General features: G+C 41.1%; 1 protein-coding gene across 1 annotated transcript in view; it reads left to right on the forward strand.

Annotated features, from left to right (window-relative positions):
- The window catches only part of DNAH7 (dynein axonemal heavy chain 7), a 533,102-nt gene that overhangs the window by 42,906 nt on the left and 476,731 nt on the right, over positions 1 to 13,465 (forward strand). The window contains exon 8 of the mRNA XM_075829965.1: positions 3,792 to 3,917. Within this exon, the coding sequence (XP_075686080.1) occupies positions 3,792 to 3,917 (126 nt within the window). The remainder of the gene's footprint in view (positions 1 to 3,791; positions 3,918 to 13,465) is intronic.

The raw sequence follows: 13,465 nt of genomic DNA on the forward strand, positions 1-13,465 counted from the left end.
TCTATCAGTGATTGATAGAGACAAGTGGCTGCCGATTTGTATAATATTTTTGACCGTGTTCGGTCAAAACGGGTTCGGCCGAACCCGGTGAAGTTCGGATTCGCTGCAAACCGAACTTTTCCTGATGTTCGGACCGAAACCGGGTTCGGTTGTCCCGGTTCGCTCATCTCTACTTGCCAACATGGGTTTTGCCACCAAGTATTAAAGAGGCTCTGTCACCAGATTTTGCAACCCCTATCTGCTATTGCAGCAGATAGGCGCTGCAATGTAGATTAAAGTAACGTTTTTATTTTTAAAAAACAAGCATTTTTGGCCAAGTTGACCATTTTTGTATTTATGCAAATGAGGCTTGCAAAAGTCCAAGTGGGCGTGTTTAAAGTAAAAGTCCAACTGGGCGTGTATTATGTGTGTTACATCGGGGTGTGTTTACTTCTTTTACTAGCTGGGCGTTCTGACGAGAAGTATCATCCACTTCTCTTCAGAACGCCCAGCTTCTGGCAGTGCAGACACACAGCGTGTTCTCGAGAGATCACGCTGTGACGTCACTCACTTCCTGCCCCAGGTCCTGCATCGTGTCGGCCACATCGGCACCAGAGGCTACAGTTGATTCTGCAGCAGCATCAGCGTTTGCAGGTAAGTAGCTACATCGACTTACCTGCAAACGCCGATGCTGCTGCAGAATCAACTGTAGCCTCTGGTGCCGATGTGTCCTCGCTCGTCCGACACGATGCAGGACCTGTGAGTGACGATACAGCGTGATCTCTCGAGAACACGCTGTGTGTCTACACTGCCAGAAGCTGGGCGTTCTGAAGAGAAGCGGATGATACTTCTCGTCAGAACGCCCAGCTAGTAAAAGTAGTAAAAACGCCCCGATGTACGCACATAATACACGCCCAGTTGGATTTTTACTTTAAACACGCCCACTTGGACTTTTGCAAGCCTCATTTGCATAAATACAAAAATGGTCATAACTTGGCCAAAAATGCTCGTTTTTAAAAAATAAAAACGTTACTGTAATCTACATTGCAGCGCCGATCTGCTGCAATAGCAGATAGGGGTTGCAAAATCTGGTGACAGAGCCTCTTTAAGTCTTGTTTGCCAAAGGGATCAAATACTTATTTCTCTGTGCACAATGCAAATAAATATATATAATTTTGACAATGTGATTTTCTGTTTTTTTTTTTATATAATCTATCTCTCACTGGTAAAATTAACCTAGCCTAAAAATTCTAGACTTTTCATGTCTTTGACAGTGGGCAAACTTACAAAATCAGCAAGGGATCAAATACTTATTTCCTCCACTGTATATATATATATATATAGCAATAGAAAGCAGCAGCACTCACTGGAAACAAATGTGTAGGTGCCAAGCAAGTCGTCCAGATCCAAGGACAAGGCAGTATATAAAAATAGAAATCTTGCAGCACTCCAAACAGCTGTTTGTTGGCTGAATAAAGCACTTATTTTTCACACTTTTGGAGTGCTGCAAGATTTCTATTTATTTATATATATATATATATATATATATATATATATATATACACACACACATAGTAAAAAATCCATACATAGAAATCCATATTACAAAATCATCCAATGGCTGAGTTCGTGCAGGGCGGATACGCTGCGTAAAAGCACGTAGCATATACGCCCTGTGCACCGCAGGGAATTCCAAGCGAAAAACCGCACCAAACTGTGGTGCAGTTTTTCGCCCAGGATGTCCGCTGCAAAAACTGCAGCACTTAGCTGACGTTTCAACCCAGGAGACCGCTGCAGCCTGTGATTTGCTGCAGCGGCGGTTACATGGGATGAATCGTCATTCCAGTAGGCCGGTCCTCTGACGTCATCCAGGCTGGCCTCCCGGGATGATGTTTCATCCCATGGGACCACCACTACAGCCTATGATTGGCTGCAGTGGTCACATGGGATGAAACGTCATCCCAGGAGGCTATGCTGGAGAGAAGTACACAGACTTCTGGGTAAGTATGAGAATTTTTCTTTCGGAGTTGCGTTTTTTTGTAGCTTAATCGCTGTGAACCTGCCGCAAAAAATGCCACAACTGCTATTTTTTGTAGGATTTACCTCCCCATTGAATTCAATGGTGAAATCCTGCAACAAATAAGCATTGTTTACGCAAATAAAATTGACATGCTGAGGAATAAAATTCTGCACCGCAGGTCAATTTCTGAGTGTTTTTTCCGATCAGTATTTACGCAGCATGTGGATGAGATTTGTTTTATCTCATCCACTTTGCTGCCACTGTATTTGCTGCAGATTTTCCACAATGAATTCCATTGCGGAAACATTTCCAGAATTTACGCAACGTGTGAAGTGACCGTATACGTTCACATCTATTATATACCAATATTTATAGTATACAATTTAAAGGGTAATCCCATCTTGGGTGTTTTTTTTTTTTTACCAGATGAAATTCCTAATAAAAATTAAATCTATTGATGGGCTCTATTCAGATTTTGTTATTTTCCATTTTTTCTGCTTCTTTTTCCCTCTCCTCATTCTCTGCTGCTGGACGAATTGTGGGAGGTCCGGATCCCCATGATTGACATGTCAGCAACTAGCGCTGTGTTGACTTCCAAACCGCTGCTTGCTACAATATGCTTGCTACCGCTGTGTGCAGCCCTGTAGAGTGGCTCCAGGGCTTCTGCACATACCGGAGAGTTGCTCTACAATCTTTAATAGGGCTGCAGCGAGGTGGCCGGGCAGGGAGCCATTGTGCATGCTCTAGTATGTGCGCTCCAAGATCCCGGCTATATTCAAAGTAACAGAACAGTGCAAGAGCGGCCACTGCTGCTAGACAGCAGTGGTGGCCGTAACCATGGACAATTGCGGGCAAACAATCAAGGGGACCCTGGGTGGAAATAATTTTACATCTGTCAAATGGTACATTTGTAAAAAATTATTATAATTGCAAAAGTAAGTATTTTTTACATTTGCTATTATATAAAATAGCATTGCTGAGATGGGGATACCCCTTCAAAGTGAACCTAACCTTTCAAGACACTTATTAGAATAGGCTGTTATATGTGTGTACATGAGGAATAACACTATTTCTGGCTATTATATGACTTGTATTCTGTTTTATTGAGCAGTTTTCTTCTCTTCAGGCTTTCTCTAATTCTCAGTTTTCCCTAAGCTAATGGGTGGAGCCCTACTTCTATGATGTCTCCCATACATTGCACACATTGGAAAGATTTCTCCCCTCTCTCTCTAAAGCATACACTTAGAAGCAGTAGCAGCATAGAGGACATCATACAACAGTAATAAGGAGTATAGAAGTGAATCTAGCACTGTTGTCAGATATAACACTTACTAGAAGCAGCAGCATGGAGGACATTATACAGCAGTAATTAACAGTATAGCTGGGAATCCAGCTCTGGGGTAAGATAAAACACTTATTAGAAGCTGCAGCAGCATCTCTGACTGTCTCTGCTTCTGTCTCCTTACAGCAGCGCTCTCCGCTGTCCATAGATTTCTATGGGCAGCATGTAACCTGAACCATCAGTGAGCTGATAGTCAGTCTCATCTCTCAAGCTGGATTATAGCAGTGAATTGAAAGTGAATGATCAGTGCAGGAGGAACGGGGGAAAGTGGGTGGGTGGGGGGAGTCAGAACTGCCTGATAAGTGGAGAAAAAGGCATTTTTCTCCAATAAGATATTACAAATTTTCTAATATTTCGCTTGTACTATTGATTTATTCAAAGTTTGTTGAAAGGTCAGTGAGCATTTAAAACCTTTCCTTAAAACAATCTTAAATGCTTTTTATGTTATAGATTGGAAGTAGTGCCGAAACCATGGAAGAAGTCATTTTTGTCAAATTACAACTTCATCAAGGAAAATTTAAACACAACAAACCCAACAATGGCTGCTGTTTTAGATTTATGGCATTCGTCATTCAGGTAAGTAATCAAAACACATTTTTCACTTTGGTAATTTTTACCTATATTTTTTTGTGGAATAGATTGAACACATTCATAGGGCTTAGTTTTGCCCAGGGTTCTCAATCTTTTTCTACTGGGGCCTCACTGGCCAAAAGATGATGATGCCTGAGCCTCACCATTGGTCGTAGTCCATGCCAAAACATTTGAAAACTTAAATTTATCTTAAACTTTGTCTCCTGAACCCAGTAGAATATTAAAGTTAGTACGAAGGTAGTCAGTTATGTTGCTAAACCAGAGAGATGTAACCATAGGAAAGCCTGTGCAACATATGAACACTTCTGTCAAAACTGATTCTCCAGTTGAGCCTCACAAATAACTTAATTGTCCTCACCAGTGAGACCCGCCTTACAGTTTAAAAAGCACTGTTTTTGCCTAAACAACGTCTGGTTCAATTGTCAAATCAGCACTGTTTAACAAGATTCAGGATAATTTTAAAGGAATTTTAACCCCCTCCATATATATATATATATATATACACAGCGATGTCAGGAAGTGGTTCCCGCAAACCGCAGTATCATTGTGTCGCAGTGATAGCACGGGTTCGTTCAGAAGCTGAGGCGGCACAATCAACGACACTTTGAGGTAACAGGGTCTAGCTTCTGATTCGGCCGATTAAGCCCTTAGACGTCGCAGTCAATAGCGACCATGGCATCGAAGTGGTTTGTAGCCCATCGGCACCCCCGTGACGTGTTCATGGTGGTTGACGTTAGTTACAATGGCCTCCTCGTCTGCCAAGTACGGAATCTATTAGGGCCTAATTGGCTTCCTGACAGTGTAAAACTGACAGCTCTAATACATTTCACTACATAAGTAGTGCAATGTATTAGAATAGCGATCAGGGGTGCAGGCTTTTAAGTTCCCTATTGGGACTAAAAAAACAAATAAAGTTTCAAGTTAAAACAACAAAAATCGCTTTTTTTCCCCATAATAAGTTTTATGTAAAAAAACTTCACACAATTGGTATTGCTGTGTCCGTAACTACCTGTACTATAAAACTCTCACATTATTTATCCTGCATGATGAACGCCTTAAAAGAAAATGATGAATGACAATGCCAGAATTGCTGTCTTTTCATCACATCTCTTCCAAAAAAATGTAATAAATAATCGAAAAGTTGCATTTACCACAAAATGGTACCAAAAAAAAAAGGAAGGCTGGTCCACAAAAAACAAGCCCTTTATCAACGCAAAAATACTAAGTTCTTGCTATGGAGACACAAAACAAACGATTTTATAAAAAAATTGATTTTATTGAGCAACAACTGTAATACATAAAAAACAATATAAATTTGGTTATGCTGTAATCGTATCAACCTGCAGAATAAAGTTAACAGGTAATTTATGATGCTCAGTGAATTCCGAAAAAAAAAGAATAAAAAACAATTCCAGAATTCTTGTTTTTTGGTAATTTCCTCTTCCAAAAAATGAAATAAAAAGTGAACAAAATGTCGCATGTGTCCAGAAATGGGACCAATAAAATCTACAGCTTGTCCCACAAAAAGCAAGCCCTTACACAGCTCCATCGACCGAAAAATAAAAAAGTTATGGCTCTTGTAACATAGGCATTAAAAAAACATCCCGATGTGCAGGCCAGAGTTGGGCATTCCTTCCTGCTGTAAAACAACAAAATCTATACATTTGGTATAAAAATGGGAACTCCGCATTCCAAGGTATTATACAATAAGTGATGTTTTATTTCACATATAGTGAAAAGTAGTAATCCAAATTTGGTTTAACGTTTCGGGCTATACATCCGACCTTCAGACTAGATTAGATTTGATTAGATATGGATATGTGGCGCTTACGACCTCGGTCGCTGTTAGGTAAATTTGGTATAGCCATAATCATGCGGACCCATCGAATAAAGTTAACATGTATTTTATCCTGCTAGTTGAGCACTGTAAACATTTTTAATAAAAAACAATGCCAAAATCGCAGATTTTTTGGTCATCTTGCTTCCTAACAAAATTGAATAAAAATGGATCCAAAAGTGATCAAACAGTTGCATGTGTCCCAAATGGTACCAATAAAAACTACAGCTCATCCCCAAAAAAAAAAAAAGCTCTAATATGGCTACGTTTGTGGAAAAACAAAAAAGTTATGGCTCTAGTAAGGTAGGAATGAAAAAAACATACTGATTTGTAGGACAGAGGGAAATATTCCTTCAGTTTTATCAAGGCCCTAATATTTGGGAATTTGGAAGGGGAGGGACCAAGCAGGTCTGCTGGAGGCGAGGGTGCCTATATTGTACCAGGTCAACACTTTTCAAGAAGATTTTCCTAAACTACAAAGGAGGTAAGGTCCCAAAATTGGGGATAAGATTAGATACTATTCATCAGTGTGACACTGGCCTGTGCATAAAGGATTGCTTCAAAGCGTACAACACATCTATGGATTATTAATTGTATTATTTACCCCATTATTGTACTACCTAATATGCCCTGATGCCCCTACATTATAAACTGAAATTCCAGTAAAACCCCAAGCAAAAAGAGTGGCGTAGCTATAAGAGTCACAATTGCACTAGGTTCCCGAAAGACAGGGGTTTCTAATACCCTTATGCCCGGATAGTCTTTACGGTGATCTATAGGAAACAGAACCATCTTTTGCCAATTAATTTCAGGCACCAACATCCCCCCAAACCTCTGTATCACTGTGGTAACCCTGGGGAGAACTTCAGAGGTATTTTCCAAAAACAACAGAATGTCATCCGCATACAATTCGATCTTGTCCTCTCTCCCCCCTACATTCAAAGCCAAGGATCTTATTGTCCAGTCGAATCCTCGCAGCAAGTGCCACCAGATGCAGAGCAAAGATGAGGGGAGAGAGAGAGGACACCCCTGCGGTGTACCAATAGTTAAGAAAAACTCATCTGTCAGGCTCTGATTAACGATCACTCTCGCTCTAAGGGCTCTTTGCAGAATCCTAAACCACCTTACAAAACTATTGCCCAGACCAAATCTATTCAAAGTCTACCACAAGATGGACCACTCCACCCTGTCAAATGCCTAGACAGCATCCAATGACAGGATGAAGCAAAGCCCCCTTCCTCCCCCCAAATCCATTTGCAAGTTTTCATAAAGGCGTCTAATGTTAGTATTTGTGGATTCATTAGGTATAAACCCACACTGGTCGGTCCCCACAATAGAAGATATGTTTCAGGCCAACCTTCCTGTCAGGATTTTCGCAAGGATCTTAGAGTCCGAGATAAGGGATATCGGATGGTAAGATCCCAGGCCTAATTCTTCCTTATCCTTTTTAAGTATAAGTATCATCTGTGCCTGATATACTGACTCTGGAAGAGCATCAGTTTCCAGGGCCTTATTAAAGACTTTCTTAAGCAATGGAGCTAATATATACCTATAAGTTTGATAAAATTTATAGGGGAATCCATCCGGTCCTGGCGATTTAAGTCTAGACATCTCCTTGATAACTTTAAAGGGATTATCCAGAGACCTAAAACTAGTGTTTTCATTCTTGATATTATCTGTAAAAACGTCACTTACCAGTATGCTTTAATTTTCAAATGTGTGCAGAATCGCTGATCCAAAACCCGGTCAGGTGGTGCCTATCGGTCAGGTGGTGTCGGCAGGCTGTAGTTTCCTCTTACTCGATGACGCGCCGACACAGCCCCATGTGACTGAGGTCTGCCTCCTGGTCCTGTTCATATTGGTGCGTCATCAAGCACGTGATCGCAAAGGGCAGGCACTGTGGACTGCTCCGTTCTGTGACTGCAGTTACTGAATAAAGGATTCCGTTTGTCACCGTTCCGGCAGGTTTCCGTTTTTTAGACGGAATCAATAGCGCTGTCGGCTGCGATATTGATTCTGTCTAAAAAATGGAAGTCTGTCGGAACGGTGACAAACGGAAACAATTAGCAAAGTTTCCGTCACCATTGATATCAATGGTGATGCAAACGGAATCTAAGGTTTCCAACAGAACCCCTGAACGGAAAGCCAATGCTGATGTTAACAGGCCCTTAGAGTTACATTTTATAAACTCAGTCGGTTGTTTACAAATGATATCTTGATTTGTTATCAAAGTTAACCAATGAGGGTTGAGTCTAAAACCACCGGATAAATGGTGAGGGGCCATCGGTCTAATCACTAACATCAGAGGTGAGTGGTCAGATATCGATCTAGGTTCATATTTGATCTTTAGGAGAGCTAATTAGTTGATCCAAAAAACATATCTGTCCTTGACAAGGTATTGCTTGGTCCACCCACCCAACCTATTTTACAAATTTGGACAAGAGTGTTTCAGATCTTAATTCTCTGCCATTTAGTCTTAGCCTATCAGCACCTTTTTCCATCAAAGTTATAATCACTTAGTGCAAATAGCGATCCATTGTTCTTATCTAATAGAAAGTTACTTAATTAAATTAAGACGGAGAGTGAAAACGGAGGCTGGAATGTACAGAAATGACAAAAACAATCTGTGGCCTCCTAATTTAATATCTATAAAAATATATTGTCCCAATTTGTTCACCCTTTCTTCATAGATTTTATCCTGCACTGATCTGTGTATTAATACACTTACCCCCCTTGTATAATTTGAGTACACTGCATGTATTTCTGTCCCAAACCATCTTCTAGATAACATTTCTTTTTTCCTCCTTCGTTAAATGTGTTTCTAATAGACACACTATACCTGGCATATGATTTTTTATCATTTGAAAAATTGCCACCCTCTTTAATCTGTTCGCCAAGCCTGTAACATTCCAACAGACCCTCTGTGTCACTACTGTCCATCATGTAATACATGAGGAAAAGGAGCAGGAGAAAGGAAAGAAAAAAAAAACAACAACAACCCCTCCCAATACTTCCCACACTTACAGCCAGTGCCGACTACACACATTTGCATGAAGACTGCAGAACATCTACACATTACGTCTTATCCCTCCCTCCATATTGCTTGTTATTTTTTAGTATCCAACCAGTCAGTCGTCTCCTTCGGATCCATAAAGTAGATCATCTTGTCTTGATAAATTACTCATAGTTTGGCTGGAAATAGCAACATATACTTAATCTTCTCTTTCAACCTTTTTTTAAGAATTACTACATTTTGCTCTACGCGTTTGAGTTTCTCTTGCGTAATCAGGATATAAAGAGATCCTTTTACCATTGTTATCAATCTATCCTATATACAGGGCATACATGCTGCATCATCTGGCACAAATTATGTATATCATCCCTTATAACTTACGACTGTACTCCCAAAATATATTGCACCAAAAAGAAGAACCAAGGAGTCTCTAAGTCAAAAATTACATAATCTTTTTATTAGACAATATTACACTGTTTACAAAAAACAAGTTTCTAAAAATGAATCACAAATAAAAGCATGGCCGCCACATGGGTCAATATACATCAGATATGGTCATATATGTAAAGACACATTACAGTATACCTCAAAGACAACAATATAGGTAGTGTGATGTAGATAGAGTGAGGTATACAGGCTACAGGTAATATGTTAAACTGCTTCAGGAAAACGGTAAGAGAGATGAGACTCCCATGTATGAAAAAATGCAATAGAGAACAGGACTAAGAAACAACGTGTTATAATGTCCAAAAAAGGAAAGTTCAAGTGTGTATAAATACCGGGGAGTTGTTCATACATATATAAGAGAGCCCAAATACCATGAACCAACAAGCAATGAACCAAGGAGCACTATCAAAGTACTAACTCATGTAGCTGAGACTCCAAGAATGGCGGCCGGCCCCAACGCGTTTCGGCTTCCGCCTTCGTCTGGGGGTGACATCTACAAGTATGTCCCTCCTATTTATCTAGCCTAAGGACCAATCAAACAATGATTGGCCAGGTGAAAGCATTATATAATATAAATACCTCAATCAGCTGTGGCGTCATGTCCGCGTTTGTCAGTAGACAAACATCTCATGGTGTGGGCATCATGTGATACGCGATGAGTGCGCCGCGTGATGATGTCACAGCGGCGCCCTTCATCCCGCGCACATCAAGATGCCGACTCCTAGTGAGTTGCCAAGGACGCCAGCGCATGCGCACTAGATTGAGGCATGTTGATAATAAATCCACCAAGTGTAGTATGTACGTATAGAGAAAGATTACACATCGTGCAATGAGAATTAGATGTTCAATGTTCATAAATATTTATAATTATACAAAAGCCATAGTAGTCTATGAATATATATGGTTTTTGACCCAGAGGGAATACCCATATGATATATCGCACAAAATCTTCAAGAAAATGCATAATGAATTTATATTAAAATACATGATTTTATATTAAGACATAACAAAAAAAGAAATTAAACGTGGATTAGACCATTATGTCACAAAATATACTGTGTTGAACAATACAAATTAGTGTATATACATATATCTTTTGTAGTGAAAAAACTACAAAAGATATATGTATATACATATATCTTACATATATACATATATACATATATCTTGGCAACTCACTAGGAGTCGGCATCTTGATGTGCGCGGGATGAAGGGCGCCGCTGTGACATCATCACGCGGCGCACTCATCGCGTATCACATGATGCCCACACCATGAGATGTTTGTCTACTGACAAACGCGGACATGACGCCACAGCTGATTGAGGTATTTATATTATATAATGCTTTCACCTGGCCAATCATTGTTTGATTGGTCCTTAGGCTAGATAAATAGGAGGGACATACTTGTAGATGTCACCCCCAGACGAAGGCGGAAGCCGAAACGCGTTGGGGCCGGCCGCCATTCTTGGAGTCTCAGCTACATGGGTTAGTACTTTGATAGTGCTCCTTGGTTCATTGCTTGTTGGTTCATGGTATTTGGGCTCTCTTATATATGTATGAACAACTCCCCGGTATTTATACACACTTGAACTTTCCTTTTTTGGACATTATAACACGTTGTTTCTTAGTCCTGTTCTCTATTGCATTTTTTCATACATGGGAGTCTCATCTCTCTTACCGTTTTCCTGAAGCAGTTTAACATATTACCTGTAGCCTGTATACCTCACTCTATCTACATCACACTACCTATATTGTTGTCTTTGAGGTATACTGTAATGTGTCTTTACATATATGACCATATCTGATGTATATTGACCCATGTGGCGGCCATGCTTTTATTTGTGATTCATTTTTAGAAACTTGTTTTTTGTAAACAGTGTAATATTGTCTAATAAAAAGATTATGTAATTTTTGACTTAGAGACTCCTTGGTTCTTCTTTTTGGTGCAAAATTGTTATCAATCTGTTGCAACTCCCTAGCTTTTCTGAGTGTGCAATCCCTGTCCGATGAACAGACAACTTGAAATAAGATGGGGCGAGGGTTATTCCCTGATAAAACGGCCCGTAACGGGATTCTATGAGCCCTTTCTATCCCAACAGTCTAGAGAAACCTTCCTTCCCCGTAGTCCTTGTAATACATTCCGTTATAAAGATGATACAGTCCCTACTTCTGCTTTTTCCGTGAAACAGACAAATCTAATCTTTCACATTGCATCGCTGGGACCTGTCCCCCAAATCTGTTAGTTTCTGCGTCAACATCTGGCAAAAGATAGACACATTTTTTAATTCCTTTGACATACTGTTAACAGGGTCCCCAACTTCCCCAACACTTTGCTCCACTTCTCCCATCTTTCCCATATCTGTTTTATATCTACCCTATCAGGGTAATATCAGATATTGCTCCATTAATTGATTTTTGGAAAATATCTAAAGTCTGCTTTGACTCAAATCCCACATTTAATATCTGTTCGAGCAGCGGGTTATTTAAATTTTGAGAGGAGACATTATCCCCTTCAAGGCTGGTAGGGAAGCCCCCATAGATACCTCATCTCCCATCAATCACGCTCTAGGGTGCCTTCCTCCATTATAATTCACTTGCTCCTCTTGCCCCTCCTTTCCCCAGAGAGACATCTCATATTTTTCACTGTCCTTAAATTTGAAGTGTTTTTCTATTTTAGCTTGAGTATTAGCCTTAGATTTGTCTTTAATCTCCTCCTGTATCAATCCTGATTTTTTTCGGAGCCACAGCAGCAGCTGCACCAGATTGTCCTTTACAGGTAGGGTCTGATTTCCTCTCACCATATTACCTTTTGTATAACAGTAAAAAATTAATTTAAGGCTATGTACCCCTTTGCATCAAAAAATGTTTTCATTGCATTCTAAGTATTTTGCAAAATAAAACACATGTGTAATTGGTTTTAATTAAAAATTCACTACCGTTCTTCTTCTGTGCTTGTGGTCTAATGCTGCATATGGCAAGGTCCTGTCTTTTTTGCTTGCTCTAATCCGTCAGTCTGCTTCCTGAAAGCTCTCCTAGCAGCCCCTCCCCTCTCTTCTTGTGAACGAGCATCCTCTCTTCAATCTGCGCATGCGGAAGTCCCTCTAGCTGTTGGGACCACTGCGCATGCCCAGATCATTTTGCAGCAATGTTTGTTCGGATCAAGCGCAACTTTCTTCTGCTTCCTTAAGACTACTGCGCGGCATGCCCAGCTTCCTTTCCATGTCACAGATAGCTGTGCATGCACAGTAGAATCCATCCCTGATTCCATCCTATTTTGATCTGCTGTGCCTGACAAGTTCTCTTTAATTCTAGCAATGGCCAGACGCAGTGCAAGTCTTCCCACTCCCTGTCTTTTTTCTGTAGGCAGTCCTCTTTCTCTCCCCACCCTGGCCCATATTTACCAATGGGCTTGAGGAACCCAGCTTACTACTGATGTCACAGTCCATATATGGACAGTGACGTCAGGAGCTTTCCCTAACCAGAGTCCCGGCGCAAAGCCGCTATTCGCGCTCTGCCCCTGGATTCTTACTGTGGGGTTAAGCCCCTGACATCACTGTCCTTATTTGGACAGTGACGTCAGGAACTTTCCCTGGACCGGAGTCCTGGGGCAGTGCCTATATCAGCGCTCTGCTCTAGGATTCTGACTGTGGGGTAAGCCCCTGACATCACTGTCCATATATAGCCTATTTTAGTGATCTGACCGGGGATTCCTACTCTGGGGTAAGCCCCTGACATCACTGTCCTTATATGGACAGTGACGTCAGGGGCTTCTCCTGGAGTACAATCCCTGGCCAGAGCATTCCCGACGCTCTGGCCTGGGGATTCTGCTCCTAGAGGTAGCCCCTGAGGTCACTGTCCATATATGAACAGGGAAGTCAGTGGCTATTCAAGGAGAGGAATTCCCGGCCAGCGCGTTCGCAGCGCTCTGGCCTGGGGACTCTACTTCTAGAGGGAGCCCCAATGGAGTTCTCTACACGGAGGGGCATGTAATGCTATCTACAGGGGGGTGTGGCATATATACAAGGGGACTGTGTAGCACTATATACAGGGGGGCTGTGTGGCACCATCTACAGGAGGGCTGTATGCTTTATCTACACAGGGCACTGTGACACTATCTACAGAGGGCACTATCTACAGAGGGCACTGTGGCACTAACTACAGACGGCACTGTGACACTAACTACAGACGGCACTGTGGCACTAACTACAGACGGCACTGTGGCACTAACTACTGAGG

This window comes from Rhinoderma darwinii, chromosome 6, assembly GCF_050947455.1.
Source record: "Rhinoderma darwinii isolate aRhiDar2 chromosome 6, aRhiDar2.hap1, whole genome shotgun sequence".
NCBI lineage: Eukaryota > Metazoa > Chordata > Amphibia > Anura > Rhinodermatidae > Rhinoderma > Rhinoderma darwinii.